Source organism: Bos indicus x Bos taurus, chromosome 20, assembly GCF_003369695.1.
Source record: "Bos indicus x Bos taurus breed Angus x Brahman F1 hybrid chromosome 20, Bos_hybrid_MaternalHap_v2.0, whole genome shotgun sequence".
NCBI lineage: Eukaryota > Metazoa > Chordata > Mammalia > Artiodactyla > Bovidae > Bos > Bos indicus x Bos taurus.
In genome coordinates, this window is record NC_040095.1 from 69,738,390 (window position 1) to 69,762,892 (window position 24,503).

The 24,503-nt window shown below is 56.7% G+C and overlaps 2 protein-coding genes and 1 long non-coding RNA gene across 4 annotated transcripts; 1 reads left to right on the forward strand and 2 right to left on the reverse strand.

The window, feature by feature from the left end:
• Positions 1 to 4,098: 4,098 nt before the first annotated feature.
• LOC113879146 lies at positions 4,099 to 5,595 on the reverse strand. The gene is made up of 2 exons (XR_003507216.1): positions 5,234 to 5,595; positions 4,099 to 5,132 (listed from the first exon to the last, which is right to left on the reverse strand). It is a non-coding gene; the product is annotated as an uncharacterized LOC113879146 (long non-coding RNA).
• A 1,346-nt stretch (positions 5,596 to 6,941) lies between these two features.
• Positions 6,942 to 11,335, reverse strand: LOC113879058 (basic salivary proline-rich protein 1-like). Its single transcript, XM_027520303.1, has 6 exons — positions 11,091 to 11,335; positions 10,304 to 10,796; positions 9,997 to 10,123; positions 9,084 to 9,164; positions 7,504 to 7,778; positions 6,942 to 7,338 (listed from the first exon to the last, which is right to left on the reverse strand). Exons 1-6 carry the CDS (start codon positions 11,333 to 11,335, stop codon positions 6,964 to 6,966), a joined length of 1,596 nt encoding a protein of 531 aa, XP_027376104.1. The 3' UTR covers positions 6,942 to 6,963.
• On the forward strand, positions 11,262 to 16,819 carry IRX2 (iroquois homeobox 2). Of its 2 annotated transcripts, XM_027520410.1 has the most exons (5): positions 11,262 to 11,582; positions 12,929 to 13,334; positions 13,624 to 14,346; positions 15,133 to 15,207; positions 15,899 to 16,512. In XM_027520410.1, the coding sequence occupies exons 1-4, from the start codon at positions 11,334 to 11,336 to the stop codon at positions 15,183 to 15,185; spliced, it is 1,431 nt and encodes a 476-aa protein (XP_027376211.1). In that variant the 5' UTR covers positions 11,262 to 11,333; the 3' UTR covers positions 15,186 to 15,207; positions 15,899 to 16,512. The 2 variants fall into 2 exon arrangements, with proteins under 2 accessions (XP_027376211.1, XP_027376210.1); XM_027520409.1 differs by having other exon boundaries at positions 15,133 to 16,819.
• The last annotated feature ends 7,684 nt before the right edge of the window (positions 16,820 to 24,503 follow it).

Sequence of the window (24,503 nt, forward strand, 5' to 3'; positions counted from 1 at the left end):
ATAGTTTTGAAGCATTTATGTATGTTTCCCAGCAAATCAAATGAATGAAAACTGGTGAAAGAATGAAGAGCTTCAATATATGAGGAAAGATATAAAGAAACATTAAATATGAATTAAAATGTGTGCTTATCTCAAATATAATTTATTATCTATAATAATTCAGAACATAGATGTATAATATATATATTTCTCAGACTAATGTAAAAATATATGGAAGTCAGAGATTTCAAAAGATGACATAGAAATGTTTTTCTCATCTCAGTATACACCCAATTCGTCATGTTTGTGTAGACTTTTTAAAACTGCAGTCTAGTTGATTTACAGTGTTGTGGTGATTTCAGGGGTAAAGCACAGCGACTCAGTTACATGTACACACACACACATATATATATGTACGGGCTTCCCTGGTGGCTCAGACGGTAAAGCGTCTGCCTGCAATGTGGGAGACCCGGGTCTCTGGGTCGGGAAGATCCTCTGGAGAAGGAAATGACAACCCACTCCAGTATTCTTGCCTGGAAAATCTCATGGATGGAGTCTGGTAGGCTACAGTCCATGGGGTCGCAGAGTCGGACACGACTGAGCCACTTCACTTCATATATAAGTACATGTATATGTGTGTGTGTGTGTGTGTGTGCTAAGTCACTTCAGTCGTGTCCAACTCTTTGCAAACCGTGCCTGTAGCCTGCCGGGCTCCTCTGTCCATGGGATTCTCCAGGCAAGAATGCTGGAGTGGGTTGTCATGCCCTCCTCCAGGGGATCTTCCCGATCCAGGAGTAGATGCACCTTTTATGTCTCCTGCATCGATAGGCAGGTTCTTTACCACTAATGCCACATGGGAAAACGTATACATACGCTTTCTCAGACTCTTCCCCATGATAGGTTATTCTAAGATACTGAGTATCGTTCCCTGTGCCATGTAGTAGCTCTTGGTTGTTTATCTATTATGTATATATTAGATTCATTGATCCCAAACTTCCAATTTATCCCTCCCCAGCTCTGTATATAACTTCTTAAAAATCATCAAATACTTATAAAAGCCAAAGATACAGAAGGCAGTGTTGCTGGCTTGGCTCCTCCAGAGAGATGCTGCCTCTTACCGTCCCCTCTCACATGTCCTGCCTGCCTGTGCTCAGAGCGGGCACCGTACTCTGAGCCCCACATCTTCTGCAGCTCGAAAGCCTGAAAGGTCTCTGAAGACACAGACAATCAAGGTGTTGCGTCTCATCACCCTAAGGATCCCGCCTGTTCCTTTTGTAAACACGCCCCCCTCTCTTATACCCTCCCTCCAACTCCCCCACCTTGTCCCTGACAGCCATCAAGCTGTTCTCTCTTTCTAAATTTTTGTAATTTCAGAAATGTGCTCTTGGCAGAATCACGCAGTAAAGAAGCTTTGGCATCGGCTTTTGTCCTCCAGCCCAGTTCTCTGGAGATTTCATGCGAGCTGTTTGGACCAATAACTCGCTTCTACCGTTGAGCGTTAGTTCCACCCACTGAAGGACATCTGGGCCGACTCCAGTTTCTGTCTGTTACAAATAAAGGTGCTGTGAACACCCGTGTACAGGGTTTGTGTGAACACAAGTTTCTGTTTCTCTGGGAACAATGCCCAGGAATGCGATCACCAGCCTGCATGGTAGTTTCAAGTCGAGTCTTTTTTTTTTTCTTTTAATTGATTTATTGTAATTGGAGGATAATTACTTTGGAGTATTGTGATGGCTTTTGCACCATCATGAATCAGTCACAGGCATACATTTGTCCCCTCCACCCTGTACCCCTGTCCCACCTCCCTCCCTCCAGGGTGGGGTGTCACCGGCACGGGGCCCCTGCGTCATGCACCAGACTCACACTGTTTACCTTTATCAGAAACTGCCCAGCTGGTTCCCACAGTGGGTCTACCACGTGACATTCCCACCAGCAACGCGTGAATGACCTTGTTTCTTTGCATTCTCATCTTTGTTGTTATTGCTACTTTGTTTTCTCATTGTAGCCATCCTGATAGGTGCATATACTTCTCAGTGCTTTTAATTTGCATTTCCTTGATGGTTAATGACATTGAACACCTTTCAGGAGAATATTTGCCATCTGTATATCCTCTCTGGTGAAATGTCTTTTGACCAAATTCTAATGGGACAGTTTTGTATTGTTTTGTTTTACTGTTCGGCTTTGAGTATTCTTTATATATTCTAGATACTAGTCCTTTGTCGGATACATAATTTGCAAATAGTTTCTGTCAGTCTGCATTCTTTTCATTCTTTCAGAGAATAAAATATTAATTCATGGATTCTGCTTTTGGTGTCTAGTCTACAGATTCTTTGCCTCGTCATAGATCTTGAGATTTTTATCCTCTGTTCTAAAAGTTTCATAATTTGACGTGTAAGTCTGTGGGCACGTCTAGTTAATTTCTGCGTAAGGTACGGGAGTTGGGTTGGAGTTTGTGTGTGTTTGTATGCGCATACTTGCTTTGTGCTCAGTTGTGTCCGAATCTTTGTGGCCCCACGGACTGTAGCCCACCAGGCTCCTCTGTCCCTGGGATTTCCCAGGCGAGAGTACTGGAGTGGATCACCGATTCCTACTCCAGGGGATCTTCCTGACCCAGGGATCGAACCCCCAGATCTTGCATTTCCTTCATTGACAGGTAGGTTCTTTACCACTGAGATACCTGAGAAGTCCCACAGGCTTGCTTAGAGACGTTCAATTGATCCAGCACCATTTGTTGAAAAGACTAACTTTCCTCCATTGAATTGCTTTGCATCCTGTCAAAATAAGTCAGGAATATTTATACATGTTTGTTTCTGGGATTTTCTCTTTTGTTCCAATGATGTAATGTCTTGGAATTGGGTAGACTGATTCTTCCCACTTTATTCTTCTTTGTCAGAATTGTTTTAGCCATCCTAAGATTCCTGCCACTAAAAATAAATTTCAGAAGAAACTTGTCTGTTTCTAAAAAAACCCTTGCTAGGATCTAATCAGCTTTAAACGGTCGGTCCCACTCTGAATTTTTCATTAACAGTATCATCAGTATGGTTTGCTTTTGTTCACTTTCCTTTTTCATGAACATCTGTGTGCTGGGAATGGCACACGTCATGCGGGATGCAAAAAACAACAACAAAATGCACGCTCGCTGTTCTCAAGGAATGGAAGGTTTGGGGCTGACTGCTAACTCAGGAATTTATTTTAAAAATGAAATGCTATTTTCAGTGTGCATAGCTATAGGGGCTTAAAATTCAACGTGGCAATGCACCGCGCTTCATACAGGAGAGCCAGGGCTCCCGAGGTGTGATCAGGTTTGCCTGGATCACTCGAGATCAAGACACTCAGGTGCACAGAAGATGCTTAGCAGGGAAGCCGGCAGGAAACGTACGCAACCGTGGTTTTTCTGTTTCTGTCCCTCAGTATCCTGGGTACCTTTGAGAAGAAAAAGTGAGTGACCAAGAGCAAGCCATTCACCGACTCAGTCAGTCAGTCAGTCAATACGTGTCTAGTGCTCCACAGAGCCCCACAGCAGGGGGTGACGGAGCCCTGTGGTCAGGACCTTTGCAAGTGGCAGGGACTGATGTGGAGGGATGTGTGGCCACAGGCAGGAGGGCCAGCAGGCCAGGAGCCTGGGCAGAGAGCTGGCCAGGTTCGGGCGGCAGTCAGTCCCCAGGGCCTTCAACCTCGTGGGCCCAGGGAAGCCTTTGGACACACAGGGCTCCCCAGGAAGCCACCCCCTCTCCAGGTGCAGCCCCCCTCTGTCTAATCTTGACTTGAATTTTCTAAGGCACCTTTACTGTGAGTGGTGAAAAGATTCAGACTTCTCCAGGGCAAAAGCGCCCCTCCCCAGAGACGAGAGCGGCCAGCCCCCGAGAAGAGCCAATAGCCACAGGTGAGCCGCTCACCTGATGGGCCCAGGTGAGGAGCCTGAGGTCCCTCGGGCAGCGTTCTGCCCAGGAAGCCTCTCTCTCTGCCACGTTCTGGATGACGCCCAGTGACAGACACACCGGGGGCCATCCGTTCAGAGGTCAACACCGAAAATCTAAGACTGTATCTTTATGTTCTGAAGGATGGGATGGGCGAGGGTGGGGCGAGGTGAAGCCAGGAAGAAAGAGACAGACACGTACATTTTTGAGAAACTGTTTTTTTTAAGAAAGCACTCCTCCATTAGCTCCCTATACTTCTGCACTATGACACTTCTTTTAAAGGGTAACACACATTCTTGTTTTAATTTTCAAAGTGTTAAATATTTCACATGCTAGGAATGTAGAGAGTGATAGAATCCACGTAACCATCATTTCAAGTTAACAATCTCTGGTGACATTTGCAGCATATAGATTTTTCAGAAACAAAGCATGCCCGCCAGTGTGGGCCCCCAGCCTCTCTTCAAGCACACAGTGGGCCTGCAGCCTAGGGGAGAGGCCCCATAGCGACGCTGCCACCCCCACCTGTAAACAGCAGGTATATTGCTGGTTTGTTTTTCTTTTTGTCAATTGTGGCAGGAGCCGCAAGCTGTCGGTATCCTTTTCTGAAAGTATTATTATTTTCCCCAGCTCAACCTTATACCCCCAGGACTAGCTCCAGCGAGTGCAAGCAGAGTCTGGGGTGGTTCCCGTCATCCCTGGGGAACACTCTGTTCCAGGGGACGTGCCCTGGGCTGGGCTCTGCAGCCAGGCCTCCTCTGACTGCCATTTAGGACGCTTCCAGCCCTGCACTTTGCAGACAATGCTGCAAGGGCAGTGCCAGGGCTCAGTGCCCCCAGCCTGGCATTTTCTCAGCGGCGGCGGACAATGAGGCAGGGATCTGGGGGTCAGCGGGGTGGGCAGCTCCTGCTTTTTCAGATATGGACAAATGTCTCCCGGATTCCTCTGTAGCAGTTTCAACGAGCACAGCAGGGAGAGCGCGCCCGGTCTCCGCACACCCTGGGCCTTGTTTGGGGTCACACCGTGGCATCTGTCACACGGTAAGGTGTCCCCGTCAAGAACGAACGTGGGCCTCTGTCCTCTGTGAGGAGACTCCACCGGCCTCCTTGGCCCATCTCTCCGGCGGCTGGCTTCACCTGCTGACCTTGGGCGCTGTTCCTGGTTCTGTAGGGCAGTCTTTGCCATTTACGGTCACTGCAAACCTTTCTCCCCAGGTCAGTGCCAGCAATTTCTGTTCAACTGAAGTTTTTTACTTTTAATGCAATCAAATTTATCAAACCTTCCTTTCTGCATTTCCGCCAGTATTAACAACAACGACAACAAAAAAAGGCTTTCCTTACCCGCGGCTCTCCCACCCAGCTGCGTCAGTGTGCGCCTGACCACGCGCGGCGGAATCGCGGTCTGGACGAGCCCTTTTGATGAAGTCAGCAGGCGGCTATGAAACGGGACCCGGGACAAACGCCCTCTATAGCCTCTCTCGTCTAATAAAAGTAATGGGCGAAACACAGTTCCTTTCCTCCGCTGGTTTTCTTGCCAGCGAGGATCCTACCCGCTCTGGCCGGATCCGAGCGACGCTCCGGGTCTCTGCAGCCTCTGGGCGCGCTCACACCCGCGTGCACGTGCCGAGCTGCGCTCCGGAGTGGAAAACCGGGAAAGCAAAGCGAGTAATGGAGAGGCTGAGGACGGTCTGGGCGTCGGGGGGGCGGGGGGAGGGCGGGGAGGGATGGGTATGTATGACCTAAGTTCTTCCAAAGGCTGTCTCGCAGAAACATTGAAAAGAAAAGAAAAGGAAAAAAAAAAAAAAACCGGACACCTTTCATCTGTTTCCACTTGCCTAGAGCCGCTCTCGCGGCGCGCTGACCTCCCCGGGCAGCGCGACTGTGCGCGCGCACGTGTGTGCAGGTCTGGGCGCCAGGCCGCGCGGCCGTGAACGCGGAGGGCAGAGCGCTCGCTCACACTGTCCTTCCAAACGATCGCCGACCGCTGAACGAAGGCGCTCGGGTCTTGGCGGCTCCGGAAGAGGGTCTCGGGTCACTGGGATCCTTCATCCCGTCCGCGGCGCGCGCACCGCCGCCCGCGCACCGCCACCCTTCCGCTCACCCCCGCTCGGCGCTCCCAGCTGGGGACGCGGACACCGGCGGGGACCTGAGCCCGGGGACGCGCGCACGGCTCGCCCAAAGGGGCTGCGGGTCGGGGTTCGCGGGGGGAAGGGAAGAACCGGAGCGATGGAAGCACGGGATGCGGAGAAGAGGCGAAGGATGCTGATTCCTGGGCCGCGGCGCGGGAGAAACTTCAGGAAGCGGGTCGGAGGCGGGGCGTTCGCGGAGAGGATGGGCCGTGTGCGGCCGCTGAACGAAACCAGGAGGGACACGTTAGCGGCCAGCACAGTTCTAGTCCTCCGACCTCAGGGGCTGGGCCGTGGTGCTAGAACCGGGTCTCAGGCTGAGCCCAGAACGTACAAAAGAGCGCGCCCCGGTCCAGGGACCCCTCCCGCGGCACTGCCCGCGGGGCCCGAGTCTTTCGGGCCGGTGGAAACCCAGGGGCCGCGTCCGCGCTCCAGGTTCCTTGACTGGAGCGGCGGGGACCCCCCGCGCTTCGCCTCCCGCGGTGTTTTGCAGACACACGTGGCCGCATCAGAAGACCGTGTCAGAGCTTCGAAAGGCCAAAGTGTCCAGAGACCCGCGAGCGGGCTCGACCCCGCTTGGAAGGCATTCACGGTTCATTTGACTTAAACTCTGTACAGTTTACAGCGAAGTGTTCCTGTTTCCCAAAAAAGAAAACACAGACCCGGACTCGCGGCTCTTCTTGCCAGTTTCTGATGCCACTCGCTCCACAGTCCCCCAGGAAGAGCGACATCAGAGGGGACAGGTCCCCTATACATGGAAACCACTTCCACTTGACACAGAACTTCACGAAGAGGAACCACGTAAAATGTGTCTTTTTAAATCTTAATTGACCCCCTCCCCTCGGCATATCTACACGCTCCAAGATGGTACCTCTTTGCCCACCCAACTCTTAAAACTCCCAAGACAGGGCAAAAGGCGGGAAGAGAGAGAGAAGCCGGGCTCGGCTAGGCTTTATTCAAGCGCTCCAGTGTTGCTGTCCGTTTGCCCCGAATGCAATCGACGTGGGGGAGGCCGGGCCGGGGCGCCCTCAGTGGCTGGGGACGGCGCCAGGCCCACCGCGGCGGGGACGAGGCGGCATCCGCGGGCCACAGCGCCCCCTCGCCGCCCGTGCGCACGACTTCGGGCCGCATTGCCGCTGGGCCTTCCCGCCTCCCGGGAGTCCCGGGCAAGGAGTGGAGGGCGCCTCGGTCTGCGCCACCGCTGCTTTCCGAGGAGGATCTAGAGCCCCAGGCCGCCGTTTCCCAGAGCTCGGCCTCCAGGAAACCGCGGTTCCCGGAAACACGAGTGTCCTCGCCAACTCGTTCCAAAAGCACCGGCCACTGTGGGGACAAGAAACAGAAATGTGATGGTGTTAACCGATCCCTCTTTTTTTTTTTTTTGAATGCACACCTGGAGCAAAGTGTGTGTGTTGGGGGCGGGGAGGTGGAATCCACCGTAAATCCCGCAACCGAACTGCTCGGATCCATCGCTTTCAGGGCACGCACCCGGTTGGCCCGCGCGCCGGCCCTTTCTCTTCCATCCCGGTGAGGAGGGCAACCGAAAGTGACAGAGGCCCAGTGTCCGTTCAGACTCCGGCGCTCCACAGGCCTAAACAGCCTCCTCGCCCGTGAGCGGAGCATCCAGGTCCTGCTCCCCGAAAGCGGCGGCCGCGGGGTCCGGGAGCTCCCCGCGGTGACCCGAGACGCAGTTGCAGGATTCCAGGCCATCCTCGCAGGCGGCCGCGCGCCCAGCCATCGCGTCGAGCCTCCGCATTTGCAGCCTGTTCTTTCGATTGAGTTTTTAGAAAAGAAGACCGAGCCAACTTTAAGAAAAGGGAAAGTGATTTTATATATTAAAAAAAAAAATCAGAGTGCTTTAAAGCGAAACGGAGTTTATATATCCCGGTAACAATGCAGAGAGTAAATGTTAATGTCTCTGCGTAGGCATTTTAATTTGCTACAGTCACCACCAATAAAAACAGCATGTAGTACGATTCGACTGTTTAATAGTGCAAGGTAGACGGCTTTTATTAGTAGCAGGCAGCAGTATGGAAAATTTAGATTTCAGTGGAGGAGTATAATTGCTGGGGGGAAAAAAAAGACACTGAGCAGAGACTGTCTTCCGGATCAGCTGCGCTGAGCTGCGGGCAGCGCGAGAGCCGGCAGCCCTTTCTGGAGAAGCACCCTGGGCGACGCGAGACCCTCCAAAGCCACGTGCACATGTCTGGTTACACACTTAATTGATGTCAAAATCGAGTGTATCGGAGCTTATGCTCCCTGCTCCAAACTGGAGATGTTTTTGTAATAATTCGCTGTTTTCTTTTCTGCCCCTGGCAGAGATCAAGCCCTGGGGGTGGGGGGTGGGGGTGTGGAGTGGGGGAATCGAGGGAGAGGGAGGAGAGGGCGGGGGGGAGGGGAGGAGAAGGCTAGGGGGGCGGCCCCAAATGCTAATGAGACAACAGCAGGAACTGGTCTTTAGAAATGGAAATACTCAGGCCAGTCCTCCTTGGAGATAAAAATTAGACCTGATTTTTTTTTCTTTTTTCACTTGAACTATGTAATTGGAAGGGAACCGAAGGCCCAGAACCTGGTCTGGCGCTGTGAACGTTGGTCATCCGTCGTGTGTCTGTCTCATTTCGGCCTCTTCCTGGCCGAATTCCCTCCCGGGAAGACCACGGATGCCGCGGACCCTGGGAAAAGCAGGCTCCACGGGGCTGCTGCGGCCTCTGATTCTCCCCGCTTCCCTTTCCTTTTTAACGCGACAATAATTGATTTAAAATAACTGCCCTGAACTGAATTAGGGCGTCCTGCTTGGGGTCAAAGCATTGCTGAAACTCACCTGCTGGGCCCTCGAGGTGGCGCAGAGTGTGTGGGGTGGGGTGGGGGTGACAGTTTGGGTAGGTGGTGAGGGGCTGGGGAGTGTTTGGGGGTGAGGCGTCTAGGAAAGTGTAGAGGGTGCAGGCTGGGGTTTGTGGGCGGCGCGGGGGCTCAGAGAGGAGAGCCGGTGTTGAGGGGACAGGCGAGGGTGCAGCGGTTTAGGGGCAAGTGGGGAGGCGGCTGGGGTCAGGTGCCTGGACTTCACATACCGGGGGGCCACCGCCTGCAGGCGGAGGCGGGTGGGCTCTGCTCAAGTCCAATCCTGCAGTTTACAACCGGTCTCCTTGGATCTGGGGGAAGGAAACACAGCCTCGATGGTTCCGCAGGCGGTCAGGCCCGAGGCTGGAGCCTCCTGGTCCTCGCGCTGCAGCCGCGCCTCGCAAGAGGCCGCATGGCGCCTGGGGTACCCTGGAGACCGAGACCCGAACGCGATCACTCTGGTCCTTCCGCGAGCTGCCCAGCCAACGGGCTGGGAAGTGGGCCAGAGGGGTTGGTAGGCGGTGGGGTAGCGGGGTGGGGGTAGAGGAGTAGGGGATGGGGTAGAGAGGTGGGCGGGGAAGGTGGGTGGGGGTGTGGGGGAGGTGGGTAAGGGGTGGGGGGGTGGGGGAGGTGGGTAAGGGGTGGGGGGGTGGGGGGGTGGGGGAGGTGGGTAAGGGGTGGGGGGGTGGGGGAGGTGGGTAAGGGGTGGGGGTGGGGGGGTGGGGGAGGTGGGTAAGGGGTGGGGGGTGGGGGGAGGTGGGTATGGGGTGGGGGGTGGGGGGAGGTGGGTAGTGGGTGGGGGAAGGAGAGGCTGCGGCCTGGAGCTCTGGCCTACCGCGTTCCCCACCCCACCCACCCCCCCACCCCCCCGCGCAGAAGAGGCACCTGTTGTGTTGACCACCACGCCTGGGCCTCGCACACCCGCCGCCCCCTTCCCCGTGCGCCCACTTGCTGAGAGCCCACCGGTGGCCCCATCTGCCCCCACCCCTCCAAGACCAAACGCCAGACGCCCTCCTCCACGGCCCGGTGGGGGAGGGCGGAGGAGGCCCGTGGAGAAGGGTGTCTGTGGGACTGGGTCCCAGAGCCTCCTGCCGAGCGCCTCGCCGCTGGGCCCCGAGAGGCGGCCCCCAAGTCGCCTGTTACCTGCGCTACCTGGGCAGCCGCGTGTGCCGCCCGCGGCCTGTGACTGTCTCGTCCCTTCCCGAGTGACAGCGAGGCTCCAAGTCCTGCCAGAGGCGGTCTGTCCGGTGACGATCGTTTCCCCCGAGTGCTTTACAACACAAATCCGAAAGAGGCGTCAACTTATTAAAACAAAATAAAAAACCCTTTGGGGGAGGCGGCGGCGTCCTGGAGAAGCACTGGAGGCGCGGGATAAACCGCATCCGAGAGCATTCGAGTCCTGACACCCAGGGCCCGCTGGCCACTGCGGACCTTGGGGCAGAGAGCTCACCTCAGGGCCCTCCTGGCGGCTCGCGACGAAAGCGCCCGGGATCTGGGTCCCGCGGGGGCACGCCGGGGCGGCGCGGGGCCGGCGGCCAGCTGCGAGGCCCCGCGCGGAGGCTCGCCCCGTGCAGCAAGCAAGGACGAACCGGGGGAGGTGGGCGTGAGAGCCGCGCACGCCGCCCGCAGGAGGACTCGGGCCATGGCGCCCTATTCCCGGCGCATCACCCGTAGCTCCGATCCGGGCACGAGAGTCCGGCGCGCAGTACGCGGCCGGTGAGGGGGGCCCGGGCCGCTCATCTCCCCCCCCCCACCACCACCCCAAGTGGCAGCGGGCGGCCTCTGCGCGGGTCCCTGCGGGCCGATCTGGGGGCGGGGCAGTGGGAGGGGGCAGAGTGGCGGGCGGGGGCGTGGGGGGCGGCCGGGAAGGTGGTGGGGGGGGGCGGGCGCCGGGAGTCCGCGCGAGTGGGAAGGGGAAGCGCGCACTGCCCGGTGCGGCCGGGCTGCGGGCCGGGGGCTGGGGCTGCGCGAGAGGCGACTGAGCCACAAAAGCCTGCGCGTCCTGCCTCTCGCTCCCGCCGCCCCTCCGCCCGCCCCACCCCCGGCGTCCCAGCCCCTCCCCCGGCCGCGGCCAGGCGGCGGGAGCGGGCGGAGCCGGCGGAGCAGGGGAGGGGGCGGGCGCCCGAATATGCAGATGAGCCCGTGACGGACAGCTCCGCGTTCCAATGTCCCTCGGAAACTCGAGCGCTCCTTCCTCAACTCCTCACTCCCGACTCCAGACTCCCCCAAACCCCGACCGCCGGCCTGGCGCGCGGCTGCGCCCACCGGCTCCGAGCTGCCGCCGCCGCCAACGCCGCCGCCGCCGCCCCGCCGCTCCCCCGGCCCGCGGGGCCGCCCGGGCTAGTGCGCGGGCCGGCCTGCCTGGGCTGGCGGTCCCCGCGCCCGCCGCCGCCTCGCGCCCCGGCCGGGCGTGGATGGAGGGCGCCGCGCGCCCTGCCCGCTGCTCGGCGTGACGCGGGCCCCCGCGCCCCGCGCCCACCATGTCCTACCCGCAGGGCTACCTGTACCAGGCGCCCGGCTCGCTGGCGCTCTATTCGTGTCCGGCGTACGGAGCGTCGGCGCTGGCGGCGCCGCGCAGCGAGGAGCTGGCGCGGTCGGCGTCGGGCTCGGCGTTCAGCCCCTACCCCGGCTCCGCGGCCTTCACCGCGCAAGCAGCCACCGGCTTCGGCAGCCCGCTGCAGTACTCCGCCGACGCCGCCGCCGCCGCCGCCGGCTTCCCGTCCTACATGGTAACCGAGCGCGGGCTGGCGGGCGGGGTCGCGAGATGCCGGGCGCAGAGACCCTGGTCTGTGATCGGCGACCTGAGGGTCGCGGGGAACGTGGTGTGGGAGGCGGCTCCGAAGTCGCGGAGTTGGGGCCGTGGCGCGGTCGGCGGGGACGAGAGGCAGGGCGGTCGGCCGGCGACGGCCGTAGCGCGGGGCTCCGCGCGCCCTTCCCCTCGGCTGCCGAGGTCATCTCCCCGCGAGCCCGAGAAGTGCGACCCCACTGGGGTCGGGACGGGATCTGGCCTGGGTGGCCCTCTTTCAGGCGCCGAAGCTGGGCGAGGAGTCTTGAGCGGGCCGAGGCTCGCTTCTTCCGGCGCGGGCAGCAAGGGTCGGCGCCCCTGGGCCTCCGGGGCGATCGCCAGGCGCTGGGCACTTTCTCGCGGGGCTTGGGGTCACCGGGCTGGGGAAATCAGCGGAGCCTCGGCCGCGGCTCTGGGGCCCGGCCGGGCCGCCCAGATCTTCGCCTTCATCTGCCCCACAGGCCCGTGCTTTAGAAAAACATGTCGGCCGGCGTGCGGCCCGCTAAGTGCCGCCTCGGTCCCCGCGCGCCGAGAGCAGCCTCTGCGTCGCGGGGCCCCGGGCCGGCCCGCGCTCCTCCTGCTCCGCTGCCCCGCAAGGCCCGGGGGCTGGCAAAGCGTGTCTTAGACGCTGGGGGCCCCGACGGGGGAGTGCGGGGGAGGGGGGGTGCTGGTGGCCACCTCCCGCCCTCGGCGGAATTCCAGAGCAGAGACGGGGTAGCCGGGGCCTCGGCGCTGGCTGTAGAAGTCTCGAATTTAAACGTTAAGGGTTGAATTAAAATGCTAATTGCCGCGTATTTGAAGAATTCGAAACGGTGACTGGCTTCGAGTTGCAAATTGGATTTGCCGAGCTTTAGAGTGGTGAATAGCGGAGCGGGGGCTCTGGGGTGTTTTTTTAACCATTTAAGGGAGGGGAAGGCGACTAGGAGGAGGAGGCGACTCTTTACACCAGGAGAAATTTAGATATCAAGAAGCTACCTGCGGGCCCGTGTGTGCGGGCCTGTTTGTGCACGCCCGTACCGGCGGCTCAGGGGCATTTGGGGCCAGATGTGTCATTTTTAGGAAAATGAAATCGTTGGAAAATTTGGGAATAAAACTGCAGCGCTTTCCGAGATCCACAGCTGGCGTTAAACGACCCGCTGCGTCCTCCGGATCTGTTGCTGCGGGAAGGCGCAGCCCCAGCTCGGGGAGGCACCGTGGGAAAGGCGGCCGCGGGCGGGCGGAGGGGTCGCCGGGGCTCTGACGCCTGTCGGGCCCTCGGACGACCGCTCACCGGGCTCTTGTCGCTTGCAGGGCGCGCCCTACGATGCACACACGACCGGGATGACGGGCGCCATCAGCTACCACCCTTACGGCAGCGCGGCCTACCCGTACCAGCTCAACGACCCGGCCTACCGCAAGAACGCCACGCGGGACGCCACGGCCACGCTCAAGGCTTGGCTCAACGAGCACCGCAAGAACCCCTACCCCACCAAAGGCGAGAAGATCATGCTGGCCATCATCACCAAGATGACCCTCACACAGGTCTCCACCTGGTTCGCCAACGCGCGCCGGCGCCTCAAGAAGGAGAACAAGATGACGTGGGCCCCCAGAAACAAAAGTGAGGACGAGGACGAGGACGAGGGCGACGCAGCGAGGGGCAAGGAGGAGAGTGCGGACAAGGCGCACGAGGGCACCGAGACATCGGCTGAGGACGAAGGTGAGCGCGGCCGAGGCGGCGCAGGGGCGCGGAGCCTCCTTCTTCCCAGGCGGGGCGCCGAGCTGAGGCCGGAGAGGAGGCCGCCCGCCTGCCCGGCACTCCAGGCTCCGCCGCCTGGCGCCTCTGGGGCCCCGTGAGAGCGCCGCTCGCAGCGCGCGAGCAGGGAGGTCAGGCTGCCTGGAGCACGCTGCTCGGGTGGGGTCGGGGTGAGGGATGGCGGGGGCGGGGAGCGGTGGGCAGCGGGGCCCGGGGTGCCACAGACCGTGCCCCCCACCCCGCGCCTCTGCAGGGATCAGCCTGCACGTGGACTCGCTCACCGACCACTCCTGCTCCGCCGAGTCAGACGGAGAGAAGCTGCCCTGCCGCGCCGGGGACCCCCTGTGCGAGTCGGGCTCGGAGTGCAAGGAGAAGTACGATGACCTGGAGGACGACGACGACGACGACGACGAGGACGGCGAGCGGGACCTGGCGCCGCCCAAGCCCGTGACCTCGTCGCCGCTCACCGGCGTGGAGGCGCCGCCGCTGCTGAGCCCCCCTCCCGAGGCCGCGCCCCGCGGGGGCGGGGGCGGCAAGACGCCCCTGGGCAGCCGGACGTCGCCAGGCGCGCCGCCGGCCGCCAGCAAGCCCAAGCTGTGGTCTCTGGCCGAGATCGCCACGTCGGACCTCAAGCAGCCGAGCCTGGGCCCGGGCTGCGCGCCGCCCGGGCTGCCCGCGGCCGCCGCGCCCGCCTCGAGCGGGGCGCCGCCGGGCGGCTCGCCCTACCCCGCGTCGCCGCTCCTCGGCCGCCACCTCTACTACACATCGCCCTTCTACGGCAGCTACACAAACTACGGGAACTTGAACGCGGCGCTGCAGGGCCAGGGGCTGCTGCGGTACAACTCGGCGGCCGCGGCCCCCGGAGAGGCGCTGCACGCCGCGCCAAAGGCCGCCAGCGACGCGGGCAAGGCGGGCGCGCACCCGCTCCCGGAGCCCCACTACCGGCCCCCGGGCGGCGGCTACGAGCTGAAGAAAGGTAGGCGGCCCGCGGGGCCCCGGGGGCGGAGGGGGGCTGTGGGTCCCGGCGGGCGAGCACCCCTAGGAGCCGGGAAAGGGAACCGGGCACCGGTAGGTCTGGCCGGGGAAGCCCTGTCCCTGAACCGGGAACGGGAACGGATGGCTTTGCACTCCTAAGTTAGAAATGAAGGAGGCGGGGCGGAGCTGGTGAAGTCAGAAACAGGGTGGGGGGCCCGGCGATCCTGCCTGGAGACTGAGACAGGACTGACCCCTTTATTACTTTTTATTTGATTTGTTATTATTCCTGTTGTTGGTATCCTGACTGTTTTCGGTTTGGCAAATACAAATCGACGCCAAATGTAGCTTCCCTCCGGCGTCCTGAGCGTCAGCCTCGGCGCTTTCTGTCGGTTCTTGGTCTCAGCTCAATCTCTTCTTCTGCCTTCGGCTGCAAGGAGATAAAGCCTTCTGCTTCCTCCCAGGGGTCTCCGGTTTTTAAATCTTCAGAACAGAAAACGAGAGTCCGTTTTCTCCCTCCCTTTCTTTGCCTCGCCTCTGTTGCTCCTAATGGAGGCTTGAGACGATCAGACCTATAAAAGGAGGTCAAGGGGGCAGAAAACGCGGAAATGTGACGGGCGAGTGCCTCAGGGGGCGGGTGAGGGGGGGCAGCCGGGTCCCCCAGACCGCTTGGGGGTTCAGGGGGAAGGGCACGGCGTGGTTGGGCGGCGCGGGGCTGGTGGCCGCGAAGCTGTCGCGAGGCAGATGGCTCTGGGGTCGGGTCCTGACTAACTGCCCCCTCCCCTGACAGATGCCAGCGAGGGCTGCACCGTGGTTGGTGGGGGCGTCCAGCCCTACCTATAGAAGGGCCGAGACAGCAATGCAAGTAAGTGGGCTCCCTGGGGTCCCCCTTCCCCACACCCCTTGCGGAACCTTCCACCAATTGCCCAGCAAATTCGCTTAATGTGTATTTCTTGCTTCTTGCCATGGGGTCTGAGGACAGAGCCTTACTTCTCTCTCTCTTTTTTTTTTTTCTTTTCTTTAAGTGGGAGAGGATTATGCTCTTTTTGAGAGCTCTTCTTTTTTTTTGCTCAAATTCTGCTTTAAAAAAAAAAAATCACTCCTTCAACTGGGAATGTATTTATTGCACCACTGCTGCTGTTTTCTCTTTGGAAAAACAGATTCTTAAAATCTGGGTATTTGTATGCAGTTTGGAACCTTAAAAAACTACACTTAAAAGGCACTTGCTTTCATGAGCTAGTGTTCCCAAAACTGGGAGTATCAGACCCCTTTTTAGATGACATTTGCAGTCAGGCTGGAGAGACACAGAAATACTAGTCTTTTATCAGGCCTGTCCCCGTGTCCAGATGGAGTAGATAGTACCAGCAGTTTGCCTGGCTGACAGTAGTGTCTCAAAAAGAAAACTACTTTACAAGTAGGCAAAATTACTCATCACAGATCTTGAAGGTGGGCAAGAAGCAAAACCTTCTGAGATGAGCCCTTTTTAGAATGTGGTGATTGATACTGGTGGGGCTGAAGGATTTGGGGGATGACTTGGTTTTTTCCTTGGTCCACAGGTAGGTGTCACAATTGCTTTGGAAAAAAAAAAGTCAGCAGGCCATTCTCTCCTCCCAAGTTCATAAATATACAGATATATATATATATATATAATGACCTCTAAATCCCGACCGCGTCTTGTGCCACTGTAAAAAGGAAGGATCCACAGGGCACTGCCAACCCACAGACTCTATCGGAACAGACTTTTGTTGGACATACGTGAATTTGTTGGCATAGTATAGCTTCCCCAATATATGTGTGACTTTTGAAAACAATCTTTTTTCTCAGGATATCTTAACTTGATCACTTCATTGCCACGGTATATATTCTATAGGTGTGATAGGATTTACTGTAAAATTTATTTGTAAAAGATGTACACAGTAGAAATAAAACGTGATTATAGAACTTGAGTACTTAAGAAGTGGAAACAAATTTGATATTTATTTTTATAATGATATAAAGCTTCTAGTAATTTATGCAAGTTGTATTGCAATGGAATCTAAACCTTTTGTAAATAAATTCTGCCTGGTTTTTATTTGAACATTGCTGGTTATACAATCTTTGTTGGTTGTTTAACAAGAATTCTTTACTAATTTATATCTTAAATTGTAAATAAAAACAAACTAGTCTACAACAGTGTGGTGTTTGGGGCTCATTTGTCCTGGAAAAGGCTTTGGGTAGGGAGCCCTGGGGATGCAGCCCCTCCCCCCAGGTGATCTGACCTCAGGCTTTTTAATGAAAATATGTAAAATAATCCCTCCCTTCTGCTCCTGCAAGAAGGCAGAGGCAGGAGCAGTACACAGTAGGGAGATACGCATGGTTTTACATTATTTATATACACCTGCATTGTAAGAAAATCTGGATTTTGTGTTCTGAATATGCAAATGGCTTGTTAGTGTACATTTAAAAAACTTGGCAAAATAAAGTGATCTGATACCCCATGCATTAGGGTCCATTGGACATTTATTTCTGGGCTTACTGAGCCTCCTCAGTAACTAGAGTATTGTGAGTGGATAATGTGGATAATATGGGGTATAAATGATGCCCCCACCATAAATTATTGAGTGAAATAATTGTTTATTGTTTATTTGAATTATCCAAATTGGCGTAGATTATTCAGATTTATTGAACGACTTCTTAACTCTCCTTTTCATATAACTCATGTTTAACACAAGGCGAAAATCTGGGGAGGAGAGATTTATTTTCCTTTCAGTGGCTCTTAGCCTTACCCTGGGGGGAAAGAAAAGTTTAAAGAACCCTAGACTATTACCTCGTTATTGTGTGACTCACTACCTAATTTTAGGACAAGTCTACAATTTGTAGTCAAGGAACATATTCCCTTTGATTAGTATCATAAAAGCAGCAAAACTGTCACTTTAATTTTCAGCAAAATTATATGGATACCCATATAATATAATTTCAGAAAAGAAATGAACAATCATTTATTTCCTCTCCAAAGATAAATTGAGTGAATATAACTTACGGTTATAAAACAAGAATAATAGCTTCTTAGATTGCCCTTTAATCAATCATACACTTATTTTTCAAGAGGTTCATCTATTTTATTCCATGATTAATAATGTTGCAGCCTGAGAGCATTATTGGATCCCAGCGGGGGTCGGCCCGGATGCTTTTAGCTGCTTTGGAATGGTCAGTTGGGGTTCATTATGGGCTGATATTGAACAATTTATAAAATCTTGTCTAAACATCTGCCGGCTCTGATAGGCCGATGTGTCTGAGGATGGGAAATTGCTGGACCAGTTGATATTGACAAACGGATCTCTCTCCAGTGGCTTTTTGTGCCGTGGAAATTAGTGGCCTCTTGCTGGGGTCTTGTTAGAAAGGGTATTCGAAAGTAATCTTAGCTACTTGAGGCAAAGCTGGGGGGCTGTGAACTGGTCACAGAGCCCTGCCTGTTATGGGGTCTGACTGCCCAGGAAGGCGCAGACCAAGGCTTCAGTTTTCTGTTCCTTTTCAGGCATTCTGTTGGCTTGGAGTAGATAAGCGATCAGAGGTTAGCAGAAAGCGAATCTTTGCGGGTAGAGACCTATGTTTTCCTCCTTCCTGCCTCCCCTAGTAGAAGACCTGGACATGTTTGGAATAGAGCTATCTCTTGGCGACAGGGAAGATTTTTCACGTGGGAAGCCTGGTTGCTCTGTGGCAGCCGTCTGGAGGAAAACAGATTTGAGTCTGTGCACATAAAAGGGAGCCAGGAGCTCCTTTGCCTGTTTTTGTTTCAGATGGAACCTTTGTGGAATTACCGGGAGGATAATGATTTTCCCTCCAGATAGCATTTGACATTGCAGTCTGAAGATGTTAAGCGGTTTTGCTTTTATTAACATTAGCCATATTTCCTAAATCAGCAGAGAATCCAACCCCCGTGACAGCAATATTTCCTGTATGTGATATTCTAATTTGAAGACTTGGGTGAAAAGTATGAAAGTTAACAATATTTAACAAATAGGCACTGAAAGACCATGCTCCCTGATGAAGATACATAGTGACAGCCTCGGGCTCTTAAGGAAGCAGGGAGAACGAGGAAACCAAGTAAAAACTGATCTCCCTGCATATGTTCAGAAACTGAAGCCTGGATGAAAACTGCCTCCCTTTGGAACAGAAGATTGTTTTACCTGGATACATGATCCCTTCGCGGCACACACAGGCGTGCACGCGCGGCGCGCGCGCACACACACACATACACACACACACACACCCTAGACCTCCTTCTCAGGGACAATCTGCACCTTTCAATTGGTGCAAACTCCGAGCAGCTCAGGAGATTAGCCCAGACTAACGAATCCTCTTTGATGTTTATATGCCCAACAAATTACCAAAGATTTCCATAACTTACCCACCCTGCCACCTGACCTGAATTTCTTTCGGGAAAACTTGATTTTTTTTTTTAATGTATGCTAAGCACAGAAAACCTGCAGGTGTTTAGAGGGATCTTTTTTAAGGAAACGTAGAATGCACTTTACGGTTCCTCCGCGGCAGATCTTCAGGAAAGATGAGGGAGAAACAGAGGCCCTTCTCAGGGAAGAGGGTTACTGTGTCTGATTTCTCTCTTCTGCTTTAAAATTCAGCTAATCAAACATTACGTCCCGGCCCACGGAGACTTTCGCAGATGTTAGCGGAGGCCGGGGAGAGGGAGGCGGGCGGCGGCGAGCGCGGGGCCGCGGGGCCGCAGGATGGAGCCCGTGCGGCCCGGCCCGCCGGCCTCTGCCCTGCGCCGCCCGGGGCGCGTTAGAGCCGATTTATCGGAATTCGCGCTTTAATCTCAGGTGGGACCCTGGGGCCGGGCCGAGAGCAAGCGGGGCGCTGGCCCGGCGGCCACTGCCTCCCGCGCCCGTCAAATGTCAACATTTGTTCCCAATAAAAGAGTTATTGTTTCTGCAAAGCTGCTGCGCAACTGCCTTTGAAACTTGAAAAGAACTTCATCCACCTTTGTCTGCGGCCAGGCGGCGGGGCCGGCGGAGAGGAAAGGACAGGGGCTCCGCGCAGCTCGCGCCGCCGCCGCCGCCGCCGCCGCCGCCGCCGAGCTGATCCAGGAGGCGGCGAGCAGCCGGTCCCCGCGAGGCCCGCCCCGCGCGTGTTCAGCCGACACCTGCGGGCCTGGCCCGTGCGCGCTGCTGCTCGTTTTGCGGTCATCTCACACCGCATCGAGATATTATCAAAGAGGCTAAGAGTCAATTCGATCTTTTGTTTCTTTAACGGGACAGAAAATACGCCCTAAACTTTCTCTGCTCAAGTCGAAGTAAACAATCAACCGTTTGCCAAAATCATCCAAAGCCATTTATCTGTGAAGTCAGAGCATCTCTTCAAGTGTAAATAATACACTGGATTATTATAAAGTTCCTTCAAGTAACAGTCTCCAATGATCACCCACCATATACATTTCCTTTAGTTCCCCCGTGCATTGACAATCCCAAGGAAAGCATTCATTTTAACCCCCAAATTAAGGACATAAATAGACCTTTTAAATATGTGTTTTTACACTGCTTTTTAAAAACAACATTGTAAACACTTAAAAAAATGTGTTAACTCAAGAGGCAGTCTTGGGAACAATACACAACAGTCTGTGATATGTGGATATTATGATTAACAGCATTTGAATTTCTACAAATCGCAAAGGGGACATGTCCCTTTGATGTATTTGCAAACCTTTATGTAAGTGACAAATCCCTACAGATATTTTAAAGGCTTATTATAAGGAGAAGTAATCTATGACAATATAATTTTCCAGTTGCTGGAAATTACTTTCTATTGGCCATAATGACAGCACACGCCAGCCCTCCCCTGCCCTTGTGCTTCAAGGCCAACAAGCTGGTGTTTGATGCTGTGCACTTGGACATCAGGCCTTGGCAAGTGAGAGAGAAAGCACTCCCACCCTGGGTTTGGGGAGCAAATATACCTCCTTCTGCACGCCCCACTCTGCTCTTTCACCTGTGTCTCCCTCAAACAGAGGGACGTTGTTTTAGCTGGCACCTTCACCCTCCACCCTCCAGGCAGAGGACGGGCTTCTGTTCCCTCTACTAAGGGCAGCGTGTTCACGCTCTTTCTAAGAAAGATAAAAACTGAAGATGTTAGGAAGGAGGACTCTCCTGGTAATATAATGCAAATAGGATGGCTTAGGAAACCCGAGGACCGTTCTTTTGCAATCCCAGGTAAAAGGAAAGAGGAAGAATGGTCTTTGTTTGTTTAAGGGTGGCTCCACGATAATAAGGAAAGGCCTTTTAAAAGGCGTCCCCATGTTAGTCTGTTCTGGATGAAACTGAAAACAAATTAAATGGAAGGCTCTTGGAGAAGCAAGTGGGAGGCTTGGGGCTGCCTCCAGGGGCCGCAGCGGTGGAGCTTGGTAGGCAGTGACCAGGGGAAGGAGCGGAGTAACAGGACATCACTCAGGGTTTTGTGGGGGAGATAAATTGGCAATTGATTGTGTGTAAGTCCTGATCAATTATTAACCATTAGTGTCAACAACACGGTTATAATTACCTTTGGTTATTTTAAAGACTTTTTTTTTCATTTCTCTGGTCGCATAATTAAGTTAACGCTCTTGAGGAATGATTCAGAGGGGAGATGATCAAACCACGCCCCTCCTGTTGCTGACCTTTAGGGAAAACACATTCACTGCTCTCCTTGTCAGAAACCCCCTCTCTGCCTCCATTCTACTTCAGACACATATTTTTTTTCCTTTTCCTCTGCCATAAATAATGATTGCGCAAGAAAAGGGAAAAATGACAAATAGAGCGCAGCTGGAGTTAATAAGGCTGATCAAAGTTAGGGGGGCTGGGATCGCTCGCCGCTACAGGTCTAAAGCCCATAAAGGTGCCAGCAGTTCCCGCTTTTTCCCTCCAAGATCGAGAGAAAGGGCAAAGCGAACATTTTAACCCCCGACATCTTCTAGCGCGGGAAGGGTGGGCTTGGGAGAGAACGCCGGTTTTCAGGCCCTGTTCGCACCAGCACAGCGAGGCAGCCTGGCCCGGGGGTGGGAAGGGTGCCGCGTGTTCGCCCGGCGCGGGCGCGGGTTCCGCGTGCGTCCGGCTCCCTCATCCATCTCCGGCCCGAGTGCGGGGGCAGCGTCCTCGACCCTGAAAAGTTGGGGGTGAGCTGGCAGGTCAGGTGGGGACAAGTAGGTGTCCGGGGAAGATCGGGGCGGCAGATGGATGTCCTCCGGGGAGGCAGTGTCAGCCCAGGAGGCCGCCCCGGAGCGCGTGCGAGGAGGGCCGTGGGCGCCGGCGGCCCCGAAGGAGGCGCGCGCGCTGGAGGCGGCCGGGCGACCCGAAGTTCTTTAACGTCCGTCACCCCAGGTTTGGTTCGAGCCCACGTTTGGCTCCTGCACAACTACTACAATCATTTCTTCAGGGAACTGTCTTTCCTCCTCTGCCTCCAGCCCCCGGGGGGCCTTCCGGGGTTGAGGTCGGCCCTCAGCGGACACCCCCAGACTCATTTCTGTCCCGCCGGCCTCCGGCGCAGCGCCACCGCGTGTGCGCTCCTTGGTCACATGGAGGCACCGAAAGGCAGCGACCAGGACCGAAGAGGGCAAGCCGAGCCGCAGGTCCCGGGAGCACGGAGACTTGCCCGGGCTCTGGGAAGTGCGGGGCGCGCGGCCTGCTAAGGCCTCCCGCCATTTCCGGGCCCCAGCCCCTCGAGGGGAGCGGGCTAGGGTCACCCTTCGAGGCCTCCTTAGAAGGCCGCAGCCCGGGCCATCCAGCAGCCTGCCGGGACGCGAGGTCCCCGCCGGGTCCCAGGGGAGGCCCCATCCCGGGGTCCCCCGACGACGCGCGCCCCTAGCTCGGCTTCGCCGGCCGCCCCTCCTCCCGGCCCCTCTCCGCGCCCCCAAGCCTTCCAGCCCTGCTCCGGGAGCCCTCGCCGGCGGCTCTGGGTGCCACCCGCCCTGCCCCTCGGGATCGCCGGTGAGCGCGCGCGGAAGGGGCGCCGAGTGCACACCCGGGCCGCCGCAAACCGAAAGCGCTGCCTTGGAGCACGGGACGATCGGCGGAGGCTCGGGCGCCCTTCCCACGCCCGCGAGGGAGGAGCCGCCGCCAGCCTCTGTCCGCCCCTTTCGCTCTGCCTTTGCGAGTCTGCAGCGCGCACGGCGCTGCTGCGCGGCGCTGGGAGCCCAGTCCGGGATGACACTCGCTGGGCCGCCGGGAGCACTCTCTCCGCCCGTCCCGCCGGGCGGTGACCGGCCCCCCACCCCCCGCACCTCCGAGTCAGAGGCCTGACGGCTCTAGAGCGAGCCGCTTGGTCTGGGCGCGACTTCCCACTGGCGAGGGGCCTAAGACATCTCTTCTCAGAGCACTTACCAGGAGAGGTCGGGGTTTTACAGGCCCGACCAGGCGAGCTGACTTACCTCCACACGCTTCTTTTTAAGAACTGGTTGGAGGGCTGCCTGGAGGTGCTGAGGAGCCCGCGGGGACACAGCGAAGTTCGGGGTTCGGATAGGGGCGCCCTCGGGCGTGCCAGGTCGCCTGGGTGGCCACCAGCTACAGTCCCTCAGGACAAGCTCCAGAGTCAAGGGGTCGGGTCGGGGCGAGGGGGAGTGCTTGAACCCTTGAACCTCCAACCCTTCACTTCGGGAACTTGTGCCTGCCAGACCCGACTGGGGCCCTCCTTTGGGGGTCCTGGCGACCTTGGCTTGGCCTCTCAGAGCTGGAAGCGCTGAGGTGGGACCACAGAAGTGGAGTCCGGAGCTTCCTGCTGGGCTGGAGAGGGTCCTTAAGAAAGGCAGGACATGCAGGAGGCCTGCCCTGCGGAGGAGGCTCTGAGGCTGGGGGCGAGTGAGGGTTGGACCCCTGGAGGTGCTTCGTACCCTTTGGGAATCCTCGGACGGGCCTGTTGTTCTGGGTCAGCTGTGCCCAGGACATGACTTTGGCCTCAGCTTCCTGCCATCCCACTCCAGGAGGGGACAGGGCAGTGGGCCATACACATCCAGGATGGGGAGACGGTGGAAGGGGCCTGGACCAACCCGCCAAGGCCTGGAGGAAGGGAGGGTTGGGTGGGTGGGAGGAGTGCGGTGGGATTTAGGGCCCAACGGACCCCTGGGCAGATCCAGGTCCCGGGTGCTGGTTTATTTAGACAGGAGGCCCAGGCTGCTCCAGGTTTATTCTTTCTGACTCTCAGGCAGTGGAAAAGCAATTTGTTTTAAAATGATTAGTGATCCTCAGCCCCTCCAATAATAACGCCTTAGTTGGTAATGGGCCCAGATGTAAACAGGAGTTCCTGAAAGGCCCAGCTTCCTGGGGGTGGGGGTAGGGGCTGTCTGTGGCAGGGGTTGGGGGATCCCAAGCCCTGATGAGAAAGGCGTTGGCTTAACCTCTGGTGGGGCTGGGCCTCTTGCAGAGAAAGGGGCTGATTTAAGGCTGCTGGGCTTTGAAAGAAGATAAAGCCCCTTGCAAGGAGAGAGTGGCACAAACAAGTTACAATGTAAACTTTCTACTGACTTCAGATCTTTAAGCAGAAGCAGAGGATGTTCTCAGGGGCTTGCCCCTGCTGGCCCTGCCTGCCCAGCACAAAGGTGTCAGAGCCAGACAGAAGGGTAAGCCGCAGGTGGGCCGTGGGCTGCAGGCAAGGCCTTCTTGTCCTGTTCCCTGGTGATCAGGGAAAGCCGCTGGTAGCGAATCTGTGGGAGACAGGCCCTCGGTGGTCCTGACTCGTCATGGTGGTAAAGGCCTGGGAGGCCTCAGGCAGGATGCCCAAGGCAGGTGCTGAGTGCCGTGATGGCATCGTCATCTGGAGTGTGTCCCACACTAGACGACGGAGCGGAATGGGGTGCGCAGGCGGCCTCCTCCGTAGGGCTCCAGCTCTGGCTCTGGGCAGGGGTCCTGCGGAAAGAAGCAGGGTCTGCACTCCGGAGGCAGAGCTGCTGGCAGACAACCCCAGATGAAGCAATGGCTGCCGGTGCCCACCACAGCTTGGGAGGGCAGGGGGCGGTGCTCAGGATGATTCTGGGGGGTCCTTTGAGCGCCCCAGGCAGTCTGCCTCCCAATTCCCAGCTCCTCCTGCCCCGGAGGCTCTCCCAGGGGCTTCTCGCTGGTGATTCAGGCCCAGTGTCAGCATCCACCTGCCCTGTTGGTCTGTTCGGAGCCCGAGGCCCAGTGATGGCCACGACGGGTAATGAAGGGG